General features: G+C 39.1%; 1 protein-coding gene across 1 annotated transcript in view; it reads right to left on the reverse strand.

The window, feature by feature from the left end:
* Positions 1-4,099: 4,099 nt before the first annotated feature.
* LOC309491515 (serine hydroxymethyltransferase, mitochondrial-like) overlaps positions 4,100-12,633 on the reverse strand; it is a 32,742-nt gene continuing 24,208 nt past the window's right edge. Inside the window, exons 8-12 of the mRNA XM_082190563.1 lie at positions 11,452-11,614; positions 9,217-9,316; positions 6,897-7,052; positions 5,999-6,106; positions 4,100-4,936 (exon numbers count right to left, since the gene is read on the reverse strand). Of these exons, the coding sequence (XP_082046689.1) occupies positions 4,809-4,936; positions 5,999-6,106; positions 6,897-7,052; positions 9,217-9,316; positions 11,452-11,614 (655 nt within the window). The 3' untranslated portion in view covers positions 4,100-4,808. The remainder of the gene's footprint in view (positions 4,937-5,998; positions 6,107-6,896; positions 7,053-9,216; positions 9,317-11,451; positions 11,615-12,633) is intronic.

Raw genomic sequence — 12,633 nt, forward strand, 5'->3', positions numbered from 1 at the left:
GAAGACGTTTGGGCAGATGTTCAGCAGACGTTCAGAAGACGTTGAGCAGACATTGAGCAGACGTTTGGAAGACGTTGAGCAGACATTGAGCAGACGTTCAGAAGACATTGAGCAGACATTGAGCAGACGTTTGGAAGACGTTGAGCAGACATTGAGCAGACGTTGAGCAGACGTTCAGAAGACGTGAGCAGACATTCAGAAGACGTTTAGAAGACGTTTCAGCAGATGTTCAGAAGACGTTCAGAAGACGTTGAGCAGACACTGAGCAGACGTTTGGAAGACGTTGAGCAGACATTGAGCAGACGTTCAGAAGACATTGAGCAGACATTGAGCAGACGTTTGGAAGACGTTGAGCAGACATTGAGCAGACGTTCAGAAGACGTTGAGCAGACGTTCAGAAGACGTGAGCAGACATTGAACAGACTTTTAGAAGACGTTTCAGCAGATGTTCAGAAGACGTTGAGCAGACATTGAGCAGACGTTTGGAAGACGTTTCAGCAGACCTTCAGCAGATGTTCAGCAGACGTTCAGCAGATGTTCAGCAGACGTTCAGCCGACGTTCAGCAGACGTTCAGCAGAATGTTCACGCAGCTCATTTACAGACCATGATCAACACAAATCAGATCTGAGAGCCGCAGTAAGACTTTACAACTTTTGTTTTGGAATAAAGTCCCACGGACTAGTGGTATATGACACTGTTAGGGAGTTTTTTGTAGTTTCATTCTTGGCTGAACTACTCCTTTAATTATCAATGGTTGTTTCTACAGGGTCCTGTTTAATAAGACAGTATATGAAATGACAAACACACGGTGAGAGAAGCAGCACAGTTAGTTCTGGCCTCCAGCTCCGTGGTCTGCATCACACGTACGTGTGTGTGTGTGTTTGTGAGTGAGTGAGTGTCTGTGAGAGTGAGTGTGTGAATGTGTGTGTCACTGAGTAAGTGTTTGTGTGTGTATATTTGTGAGTGAATGTGAGAGTGTGTGTTTGAGAGAGTGAAGTGAGAACAGCTTCCTCGAGCTGTTGGTCACAGCTGAGACTTCAGTGTGAAAATCTGTTTACCAGACATATGTGTGTGTGTGTGTGTGTGTTCAGCTCAGGTGTAAACAAACACAATTGAGTGTTTGCATGGTTGTCAAATGTACACAGACCTGAGGCAGAATATTAAAGTATCAAGACAAAAGCAAACTTCAGTGAAAGCAAAGTAGTTCCCATATTAAATTGTACTTAATGTCACTGTGAAATCAACGTTTTTCAAGAAATATTACAGTTTATTCTAAATGATTTATGGGTGCACATCATTATTGTGTTAATAATCTTGAATCAGAATAAGTTCCTCTTGCAGCATCTCTTCTCTTCTCTGATGATGTGGGCGGGGCGACCTGTCACTCACATGAGATCAGCCAATAGCAAACCACAACCATCCAATCAATTCCCCACAGACACAATCAAGCCCCGCCCACATTTGTTCTTGTTCCAGAAGCGTTTCACTCGGATATATCCGGCACAATAGAGAAGAAAAGACTTCATTTTCATGCTGACCTTAATATTAAAGGTAAACTTGTTAGCTTTAGAGACAAAATGAACTGGTGAATGAAGCAGAATGACTGATAGATATTTAGTTCATATGATCCCAAAACAAACTAAATGATCGAAAATGATTTTTGCCATGAAAATGTAGAGTAAGTACTCAGTCTGTAGTATTTTAGAGGAAATTACAGCAAAACAATCATGTAAATAATGAAGGAAAGAATGAAATTCCTTCTGATGTCGTTCCTAAGGATGCTTGGGGAATAAAACGACTCTCTCACAAATCAGACTTTTTTCTCAGAACGGTGACTAATAAAGTTCTAAAGTCGCAATTGTGAAATAAAAAAGCCAGAATTGTGAAATAAAAAAGCCAGAATTGTGAAATAAAGTGTCACAATCACCTTTTTTAGTTTTTTATTCTGTACACGGCAGAAACAAACGTTCATGTTTTAAACCCGCATTAACCGGCACCGATGGACACTTTTCAAAACTAATGAGGGACGATGAACAAATATTCATTTCTAGCTGAACTATTCCTCTAAGTACAGTAATGCAGTGTGTGTGTGTGTGTGTGTGTGTTCTTCTTGGGGCCTGTCAGGCTCTTAACTGATGGGTGAAGCTTGTTCCTCCTCATCTCTCCACGGGACTGTTATTGCTCTATAACAGACACTTACACTTTATTATGAGATGATTACGGCACATTAGCCATTGTTTGGAGTTTAAATGGGACTCTAAAACGCCACTTAAGCCATCGACTCCGTAACGCCACATCACGGTCCTGCAGGGCTTTAATTATGACACGCGTTCAAACGCAGACGTGCCACTCCAAATAAACGAGTCCAATTAATTGCAACCGCTGTCGTCTATCCGTCCCTCGCTGATTTATTGTCAAATTAGTGCCTGTCTGTGCCTGAAGGAGGAGAAGGAGGAGGGAGAGAGGATTCCCGATCATCTCAGCTCATCTCCGAGATCCCAGCGCAAACACACACTCCGACACGAACCGCTGACAGCGGGATTCACTCATGATGCCTTCGTTCACGGATTGGGAGAAAACATGGCAGCCTGTAGAAATGCTTGTGGGAAAACGATCAAGTTTGGCACACAGATAGAGGAAAGACTGAACATGAACCACCGCAATTTTGGAGTTTCGAACTCGATCCCTCCAGCGCCACCAACTGTTCAAAGTTGCACTATTGTTTATGCTAATAATTTTTGAACCGTAAGGGATCGAAATAACATTCTTTTTTCTTCTGATTCCGTGACTCAAGATTCGATTGCGGCCTCTGAACATTTTTCCGCCATTTTGAATTTTTCCGAACTCATCCTAGACAGTTTTGTCTGAGTTTCAGCTAAATTAGCTCACAGCATTTTTAGACCATGTCGGCTTTTTGATAAACGTAACCATTTTTGAAAAATGCACGAATGAATTTGACGAAGGGAACGTAAAAATGGACGTAAGGCTATATCTCCACAATGATTTAACGTATTGAGATGAAACTTGGTACATGTCATCACAATCATGACCTGAGGATACTTGCAGTGTTTCGGCACAGCGCCACCAACTGGTCAGGAGAAATGGAAAAAAAAAGCATACAGAGTCGAAATTTGGGCATCAACAATAGTTGTAAAATATTTTAATTTACGAACATTATGTGTCATCAGCACTATGCCCTGAAGTTACTCAAAGTTTCAAGACACCGCCACCATGTGGTCAAAAATTTTAAATTAAATTCCAAAAATACCAATAGCTTTTGATTATTATTTTTTTTTAATGAAACTAGGGTTGATAGATTCCTTCAGTCTTACAGAGAACACTGATACCAATTATGCCATATTTGGTTAAAAAATAACATAATTAATGTTATTTATCAATGTTAGTTCATAAAAATACAATTGTTCATTGGTTTTACACAGTGCATTAACTAATGTTAACAGATATAACTTATGAATAAAAAATGTATTAGTAAATGTAGAAATGAACTAAAATGAATAAATACTGTAGAAGAATTGTTCATTGTTAGTTCATGTTAACAAATGACACCTTATTGTAAAGTGTTACCATTATTATTTTTGTGAAATGTACTTGCAATTTCTGCGTGAAAACAGTTTCAAAGTAAATCCCACACTAAATTAATTTAAAGAGTTTACGTGTTGAAATCTGCAAGTGAACGTCAAAATAGGCAACATTCAAAATATAATTACTTATTTCTTTCTTGTGATTTTAGGGTTTGACTTGACGTGAACAAACTCTCCACAGATTCAGAGTTTTAATGCTCACTTTAATCCATTGATTAAACAGCAGCTCTTTCAGTCTGTCATATTTACTCCGAGATGTATTTTTAAATGCATGTTTCTGAATAATCCTCTGACTCAAAACACATTATTCCACTGAAGATGACAGGCCAGAACTACTGCTGTGATCAGAACAGAGTCGATCAATAATAATCTCCACCCACAGCGCACACACACAGCGCACACACACAGCGCACACACACAGCGCACACACACAGCGCACACACACACACACACACACGCACACGCACGCACACATAAAAAGGATCAGCAAAAAGGGTTGCATTTTTCTACGGCTTGATTTTATTGGGATTAGACGTTTTAGAAAATCATTTGTAAAGATCTGTCCATTTACAAAGAATCCTGTTGTGATAAAAATGTTTGTCAGGCAGAATCCTGGAGAATGAATGTGGAAGATTGTAGACGTGTGCAACGTGAAAGTATTTATCAATATCATCTGTTCACAACTGCGGCGTAAACGCTCGGATGAGATCCGACAACGACACACAAACTCCAGACGTTCACAGTCTTTACATACACTACTGTACATTTACAAAAACAGCTTCCATTATCAAAGGCTAAAGAACTACTAAGACTCGAGTAAAAAAAGCTTTTTAGCAGAACAGAAAATCAGAATCACAGTCTGTAAACATTTTGCATCATTAGTCTGTTATAGAATTGTTTGTTCCTCACTCGATATGGAAGATAAAGATTTCAAACATCATCCCGAAGGAACAAATCCCTGTCTATTGTCAAATACTGTCTATAGTCAAATACTGTCCAGAGTGTTTCACTCTTCCATGTTCGAGTTAGTTTGACGGGATTGGGAGATTTCCTACATGCACTACTGGTCACTTTAAGACTTTTAGTTTCAGTGAATGATTAATATAGTAGTAATTGATCATAAAGCTAAATAAAGAAAAATAGGCCTCTTCGTAAGCGTGTGTTAATGGGATTCGATCCGCTCCGTTTTACCCAGATCTCCCGGTTTAATGGTCGTGGAATCCAGGCATTGGGAACGGACGGGCGAAAGCCTCGACGCATGAACGCAGATCAGCGATACGAGACACCGTCTCTGCATCTTCCAGCAGGAAACTCTTGAAATCAGCCAGTTTTTCTGAAGAAAAAAGAAAAGAAAAAAGTTTTAACCTTTCCTTATGGACATTTTTGTCTTTTTCAGGTTTTTATATTTATTTAAATTTGTTATAATTTTGCCTGTGTTAATGCTAACTGCATAAAAATTGGCACAGGTGTGTATTTTTAGTGGAATTTTACTATTTCACCTTCATTTCCTTTAAAAAAATCTATTTTGCACTAGTAACACAGAATAGTTCCTCTCAGGACCTTCTGGACAAAAATGTCCCCATTGAAACCCAACCCAATGCAATTTTTAATCCCAGGGCCATTTAACTATAAAATGATGCAATCTTTGTTAACAAGCTTTCATTCTGTTGGCAAGGCTTCAAAATTGTAATTTGTACTATTTTTTTTCAGATTGTGTCATATTTTCAGGTTTGGCCTATTAGGTAAATACTCACTTTATCCCTGTTTTCTGCTTCGGAACATTATAGAGCCAATTGGAGAAATTATGCAGTGATAATTGTGTGGGTGTGTTGGTGTGGATGTCAGAGTGTGGTTTGTATGTGTGTAATAAAAAAATGTGTGTGTGTGCTTGTAATATTTGAGAGAGAAAAACTCTACTGCAAATCACAAACCCAACCACTGTTTGTCCCAGTGAGTTCTGCGTCCAAACAAAATCTCACTGAAAGCTCTTTTTTTTTAGATATCATCCTCAAATTGGAAACATAACTTAATTAGATTTATGGCTTTGATTTTCTAGCAGTTTTAGAGTTACAACATCTTTCATAAAATATACATTTTATATAAAATAATGTTCATAAATCATTTTCATAAACTTAAACCTAACTTTTTTTTCGGTTTCACTTATTACAATTCTTTTTTATGACAGTTTTTTGACACGGATATACGGATATTATAACTTTTTTTAATTGATGCACAAGGGTTACTGTAAGAGAAAACTTCAGAACAGTAAGCTGTTTTCCTGCATGTATTTTTCTCTTTTAATGTAGAAAAACCCCCACTGTAATGCTGTCAGGCAAACACTCAAACACTGTATGGTTTATTCATGTGGTTTCCAGTGAATTACTGGTTTACTCACTGGTCTTGGTCTTCACGTCCAGAGCGATCTTGATGCCCTGATCTATGAAATCCACAACCTGATGAAAGTCCGATTCCTTGAACTGGCGTGACGTGAGCGCAGGGGTTCCTGGGATACAAGAAGATGAATTACAGCACTCAATTCCATACAACTATATCCTATGTGAATATTGGGATATTGCATATAAAAACGTCAAGATGCGCATCAAATCTTAATGCGCATAAAAAACTCATGCACTCAAGATCTATGTTTCCATACACCTATTTTTATTCTGAATTTTGGGATATTGCATTAAAAAAACACCATAAAATCTTAAAAATGCACATAAAAAACTCATGCATTCAAATGCTATGTTTCCATACACCTATTTTTATGTCAATTTTGGTATATCGCATAAAAAAAACACTATATGGAAACAGCAAGATGCACATAACATTTTAAATAAATCCCTTGATGTGGGACTTGTCCTCAGCGTCAGCTGTGATTGGATAACTGGAGTAACCAGTGGACCAATGGCGTTGCAGCATCTCTAATGTTGGTTTGGTGTTTCTGAAATGCCGGAGTGGAAGTGTGTGATCAGAATGATGTGGTGTAACTCCCTCCAGAAGCGTCTCACACACACGAGTGTGTTCCCGAACACCAGAGAACATGACAGCGTTTACTGTGTTTCGTCTGACGCTCTGAGACACACTCGTTTATGATGGAGGGAGAAACAGCCGACTGCAGAAACTTAGTTTATTACTGATATTTAGTGATGATTTTGTTCTCTTGAACACATTGGGATGGAAACGCTGCTTTATTCGCACATGATTTTTGCAGTATTCCGAGTTAAAGGCATAGCCTTGAGTGGAAACACAGCTAGTGTGAGCTTTATTTGAGCATGTGTTGTGTTTCTCACCCAGTCGAAGGCCACCAGGCGTGAGCGCGCTCTTGTCTCCGGGACACGTGTTCTTGTTGGCCGTGATGGACACCAGTTCCAGAACTCGTTCTGCACGTGCTCCGTCCATTCCCTGAGGCCTCAGATCCACCAGAACCAGATGATTATCGGTTCCTCCTGAACATGCACAACACAAACACAAGACACTTAAAGCATTACTTCACTTCAGAATGAACATTTCCTGATAATTTACTCTCCCACATGCCAGCTAAGATGTTCATGTCTTTCTTTCTTCAGTCGGAAAAGAAATGAAGGTTTTTGAGGAAAACATTCCAGGATGTTCCTCCATATAGTGACTTCAATGGGGTCCAACGGGTCGAAGGTCCAGATGTGAGTTTCAGTGCAGCTTCAAAGTCTCGACACGATCCAGCCGAGGAATAAGAGTCTTATCTAGACAAACCAGCCGACATTTATAACAAAATAAATATTTTTATACTTTTAACTACAAATGCTGGTCTTGCACTAGCTGTGATGCGACACACATTACGTAATCATGTTGAAAGGTCAAGCGTGACGTAGGTGTAAGTACAGACCTAGTGTTTAAAAAGCCAATGTGCAAAGACTAAGTCATAAAAAAAAATCTACTTTTCAATACTCATTTTACTTCCAGTTGTTAGACAGGAGACCTGATTTTCTCCCTGATGAACTGATTGAACTGTAAAATTGTCGCTATTTGAAGGATGATGACGTCATGAAAAGCCGCTTCAGAAGTTATTCGATTATTAGACTATTTCTTTAGAATAACGTCACTGATGATTCTTTAACAATAAGAGCAGAGACATTAACGGACCCTATTCACAGACTGTGATGATGCAGTTATTAACATCATAAATCCAGCAAGGTTTTTCATTTGTAAAAAAAGCAAAGTCCATGTATAGCACTATACTTTGTGTGATATCATCTTGGCATTAAATGACAGAAGACTAGTTAACGCTGCAGTGTGAGTGTAAATTTGACATATTTCTCTCTTTTGATCAACGTAATCAATCTCTCTTTCTTTATGTTTTCCTCTTTTGTAAAGTCATAGAAATGCTATCAAGGATTTCTCTTTTGAAATTGTACTTGTAGTTGAAGTTCACCAAACCATGACGACTTCTGCTTCTGAGAACCTCAATGTTTAGTGCATTAGTGCAAACTGAGTCAGTTTTGACGTCATGAGTTTAACAGCCGTTGGATCGTCGTCTCTCAGTATTAAACCTGGTGAAAATGATCTGCAGCTGCTTTAGACACAGAACGGAAGCACAACAACATGTGTGGTGATATAGAGAGCGAACAGATGTGTAGAGACACATACAGGCATTCAATTAGTTTTGCATATGTGTCAGAAAAAACTACAGCTGATTCACGGCTTGATTTCACACGTTCACTCAAAGTCCCCCTGTAATCAGTTAATGCTGTTTATGTGTCTATGTGGTGTTATTAATATGCTTTAAGACAAACCATGTGTAAGTTCATAAGTCGACAGCATTGCTGAGTATTTCCTCCTTAAAACTGCAGTGAACCAAAGACAGTCTCAAACACACGCTTTGAAATCGCTGGTGTTTCTGACGTCACAAACTACCTTGTAACCAATCAGATCAACGTGTGATCGTCAACCAGTGGATCTCTGAGCTGAGTGAGTGAGTGGAGGCGGGGCTCATTTGCATATCCATAGAACCGCGCATACTAAATGAGGCAAGGGTGTCGAGTTACATTCAAGATATTTTAAGGCACTTTTCAAGGGAAAAAACTTTTAAATATGTAATTTTGGTGATAAAAGATGAGTTTTAAGGGATAATCTCATTTTAATATACAGTGGTCAAGAACCAAAGGTACAAAGACACCTATTGTATCTGTTAGTATTCTTCTTCTTCATCCACTATTGAGCACATATAACAGTATAGCAATAAGATGTGAAATTTGACACCACTGTGCTCTGATTGGTCGGCTGGATCAGTGTGTTGTGATTGGTCGATCGCTTCGAGTGTGTTTGGGAAATGTCCCGCCCCTTTTACCATAACCACCAGTTTAACACACTACTAACTAACTCAACCAGGCCCCGCCCCTTTATTCTGCGTATGAATTATTATAATGAGGAATATTGTGACGTGTTCGTTCCCGGAAGAAACTCAAGACTACAATGGAGGCGTTTCAGGAGTTCAGGAACACTGACTCTGATATAGAGAAGAACTGGAGCTTCTTCAACATGTTCTTTTGATCGGTGAGTCTTCATACAGTCAGATAAACAAGTGATTTTCCGACCCCTGAAAGAGAAGCTTGACTTCACAGTGTAAAAACCCACCGGAGACGAGTGTGAAGCCCTTCTTCAGCAGCGCGTCGGCCATGGCCTTGGAGTTCTTCAGAACCTGAGCGATGTACTCGCGAAACATGGGCGTCGTGGCCTGGAGAGAGAGCGAACGAAGAGCCATCAATTATCAAAACCCATAAATGAGTTCCCAAGTGCACCAGCCATTGTTCAGAAGAAGATGAGACGGAATAGCAGACGCGGAAGGATTTAAATCAGCGTATGAACAACTAATACACTGCAAACAGGGTTCGTACAGACACTGTAAAGTGAAATTCAAGGACTTTTCAAGCACTACTTATTTGGTTTTCAAAGACTACAATCAGAGATCTCACTTATCAAACAATATCTTTATTATCTTTCAAATTCTAAAAAAAGTAAATAGATAAAAAATAAACTAATAAAACAAAACGGTACAAATAAAGTGCAGCACATGCAATGACTGTGTAACTTTAACCATTGAAAGGATACGATGACAAAAATATCGCTTTCCTTATTCAAACTGATTTATTCTCACATGAACATATGATTGACCTGAAGAATGAACGCCAGGGACGTGCACAGGAATTTTGAGGGGCAGTTGCTCAGACCTGTAACTCAATGCCTCATATTATGATCTTATTATTATTTATAAAGATTGCAAAACGTCAGAGATGACAGGTTTATGATATACAACTTTGTAAGCAGTATACAATATGTATTAACAATATGTTAAATGTCACCAAAATAGGCCTACACATGAGAAAAAGAGTTCCTCATATTATTGTTTATTGTTTTTTAAAATTTTTTATTTTGTATTTCTTAATTTTTTTAAAAGAAATAATCTGGATTGAATTGACAGATGGGGGAAAACTCGCTTCTAATAAAAAACGCTTAAATTTCGGGAAAAAATACAATCCTTTTTTAACCTTTTGGCTTCCCGTACATTCAGTTGTGCTGTTCTTGCTCGTATCAGAGCCCGTCTACGGAGAGCCTGTCCACTCCCTATTAAGCCCTATTGTACCGAATTTTGGTTGTAGTACCACCAGAGTTCCACTGGGGGCGCTTGCCATGAGTGCAAAATGAATGGGAGTCAATGGGGCTAGACGGCTAAATTTGTCTCTTTCACCCGATTGCCGTTGAGAAATCTCAGATGTGATTGTAGATTTTGCAAGTTCAACATGGGTTTTAGGTCGAAAGTTGAATGAACGAGTACTTATGTCGTTTTGATTTCTTACAGGTTGAGTTGTTGTTGCCCATAACACGCTAGCATTCTGCTAATGACGTCAGCATTCTGACGTCACTGACATTTTGAAAGACTTTTTTAAAGCAAATAAGTGACTCTAAAAAATCTAACACCCAGCAATGTGTAATTTCTTTGCATCTCCTTTCGAATACAACATTCAAATTACTAGACAAAAAATTATATCCTGAGAAAAGTGGATTTTGAGGGGTATACCGCCATTGACCTCCATTCATTCTGCACTCGTCCTGTGAGCGCCCTCATATGGAATCAGAGTGGAACTGCAACCAGTTCAAAAGCCGGAAGTGTAGTGAGAGTGAAACTTCTCGCCATATTAGACATTCTCTGCTCGTATTCAGTTCTGATGGTACGTATGGTAACTGGGCAACTATTCGTAAGGAATTCCGGTAGGGAACAGAATCGACTCAAAGAGTATAGAAGTACCTCTATGATCGACTGCTACACTGGTCGCGTGCAGCGCTGCAGCCACGTAAACAGAGTTTGCCCTTCCCCTACTGACTTTCACTTTCGGTGCCCGAATGGAAGTGAATGAGGCTTTGCGATTTTTTTTAGATTTTTTTATCCAGGCCTACGTGAAATTCTGCATCCATTGTACGAATTTTTTATTTTCTCGGAAGGGCAACATGAGTCGAGAAGGGCATATGGGCAGTTGCCCGGGCAACCTGAGCAACCCCCCTGTGCACGTCCCTGATGAACGCTGTATCATATACTTGTATCTATTATACAATATCACACTCATTGCCATGTGAAATGGCTTTATATCTATATCAGACGGGATGATTTTGTGTGAAAAGATTGTTTTATCGATAAAATTAAACACTAATTTCACATATATTGTCTTTCAAATATTAAAGCGCTTTTCAAGCACCTCTTCATAAATATGGCCGTTTTCAAGGGTTTTCCAGGACTTACATTTCAAAACGTCAAATTCAAGCACTTTAAGCACCTTGTGCAAGTGAAATATAGAATATAGAGTAAATATATGGTACCTGTTTGAGAGCCACGGCGACGCCAGCGATGGCATGATTGTGTGGGCCGCCCTGAAGCGAAGGGAACACAGAGAAGTTGACCTTCTCCTCCAGGTTGTACATGACCTCTTTACCCTTCTTATCCAGCGAGCGCACACCCTTACGGTAGAATATAAGCCCCGCCCTGGGGGAGAGGAGGAGGAGTCACAGAAGAGGGGGAGGAGTCACACGAGAGGGGGAGGAGTCACATGAGAGGGGCCACACGAGAGGAGGAGCCACACAAGAGGAGGAGGAGCCACATAAGAGGAGGAGGAGCCACATGAGAGGAGGAGACACACGAGAGGAGACACAGTTAAATACTGTAGTATGTAGTGTATACACAGTATATTATGTACGCATGCAACATCCAGATTATCTACTACATTTTGCGCACATTGCATGAGATACTGTATCCAACAATGCAATGTGCTCAACTTTGACCATTGTCATTTGATCAGACTGTTTAATCACAAATTTTGACTTTTTAATTCGCATTTTAATTTGTCATCATGTGACAATAAAAGTGTTACACTATTTAAAATTTTGAAATAAGTCTCTTCTGCTCACAAAGGCTGCATTTATTAGATAAAAAATACAGTAAAAATAGTGAGATATTATTCCAGTGTAAATCATCAGGGCCCGTATTCATAAAGATTCTAAGAATCCTCTCAGAAAACTCTTAATTTAGCTTAAAAACTTTTACGTAGGAGTCTTAGCTTAAAAGCGATTCGGGACTGATCTGAGAGCAACTCTGAGTAAGGAAAAAAGACAAAAACTTTCATCTTAGTAAGGAGGCGGGGTTGACCCCGTTGCTATGTATGACACAATCTTTTGAAGACTGTGATTGGTTGGTTGTCCAAGAAGGGAAAAAAAGTGATTTTAAGTATAGGGTCTAATCTAAGCCTTCACTTTGAAATTACATGCGTAATTTTTCCTATTTGACAGTTCTCACACACACACACACACACACATTATATATTATGTGTATATAAATCCTTTTTTTATATTTACCATGCTGTTAATTTCCTATAAGGTATTTGATTGGCTTAGAATGATAAAAATTGTTCCACTATTTCGAATTACACTGATTGCTGGCATGTCTATTTAAGTGGTGGTTTGAATGTTGGTTTTAATGTATCAAACATGGAATTTTCCCAGTTGCCA

This window comes from Leuciscus leuciscus, assembly GCF_965113295.1.
Source record: "Leuciscus leuciscus genome assembly, contig: HAP1_SCAFFOLD_307, whole genome shotgun sequence".
In the NCBI taxonomy this organism is placed as follows: domain Eukaryota; kingdom Metazoa; phylum Chordata; class Actinopteri; order Cypriniformes; family Leuciscidae; genus Leuciscus; species Leuciscus leuciscus.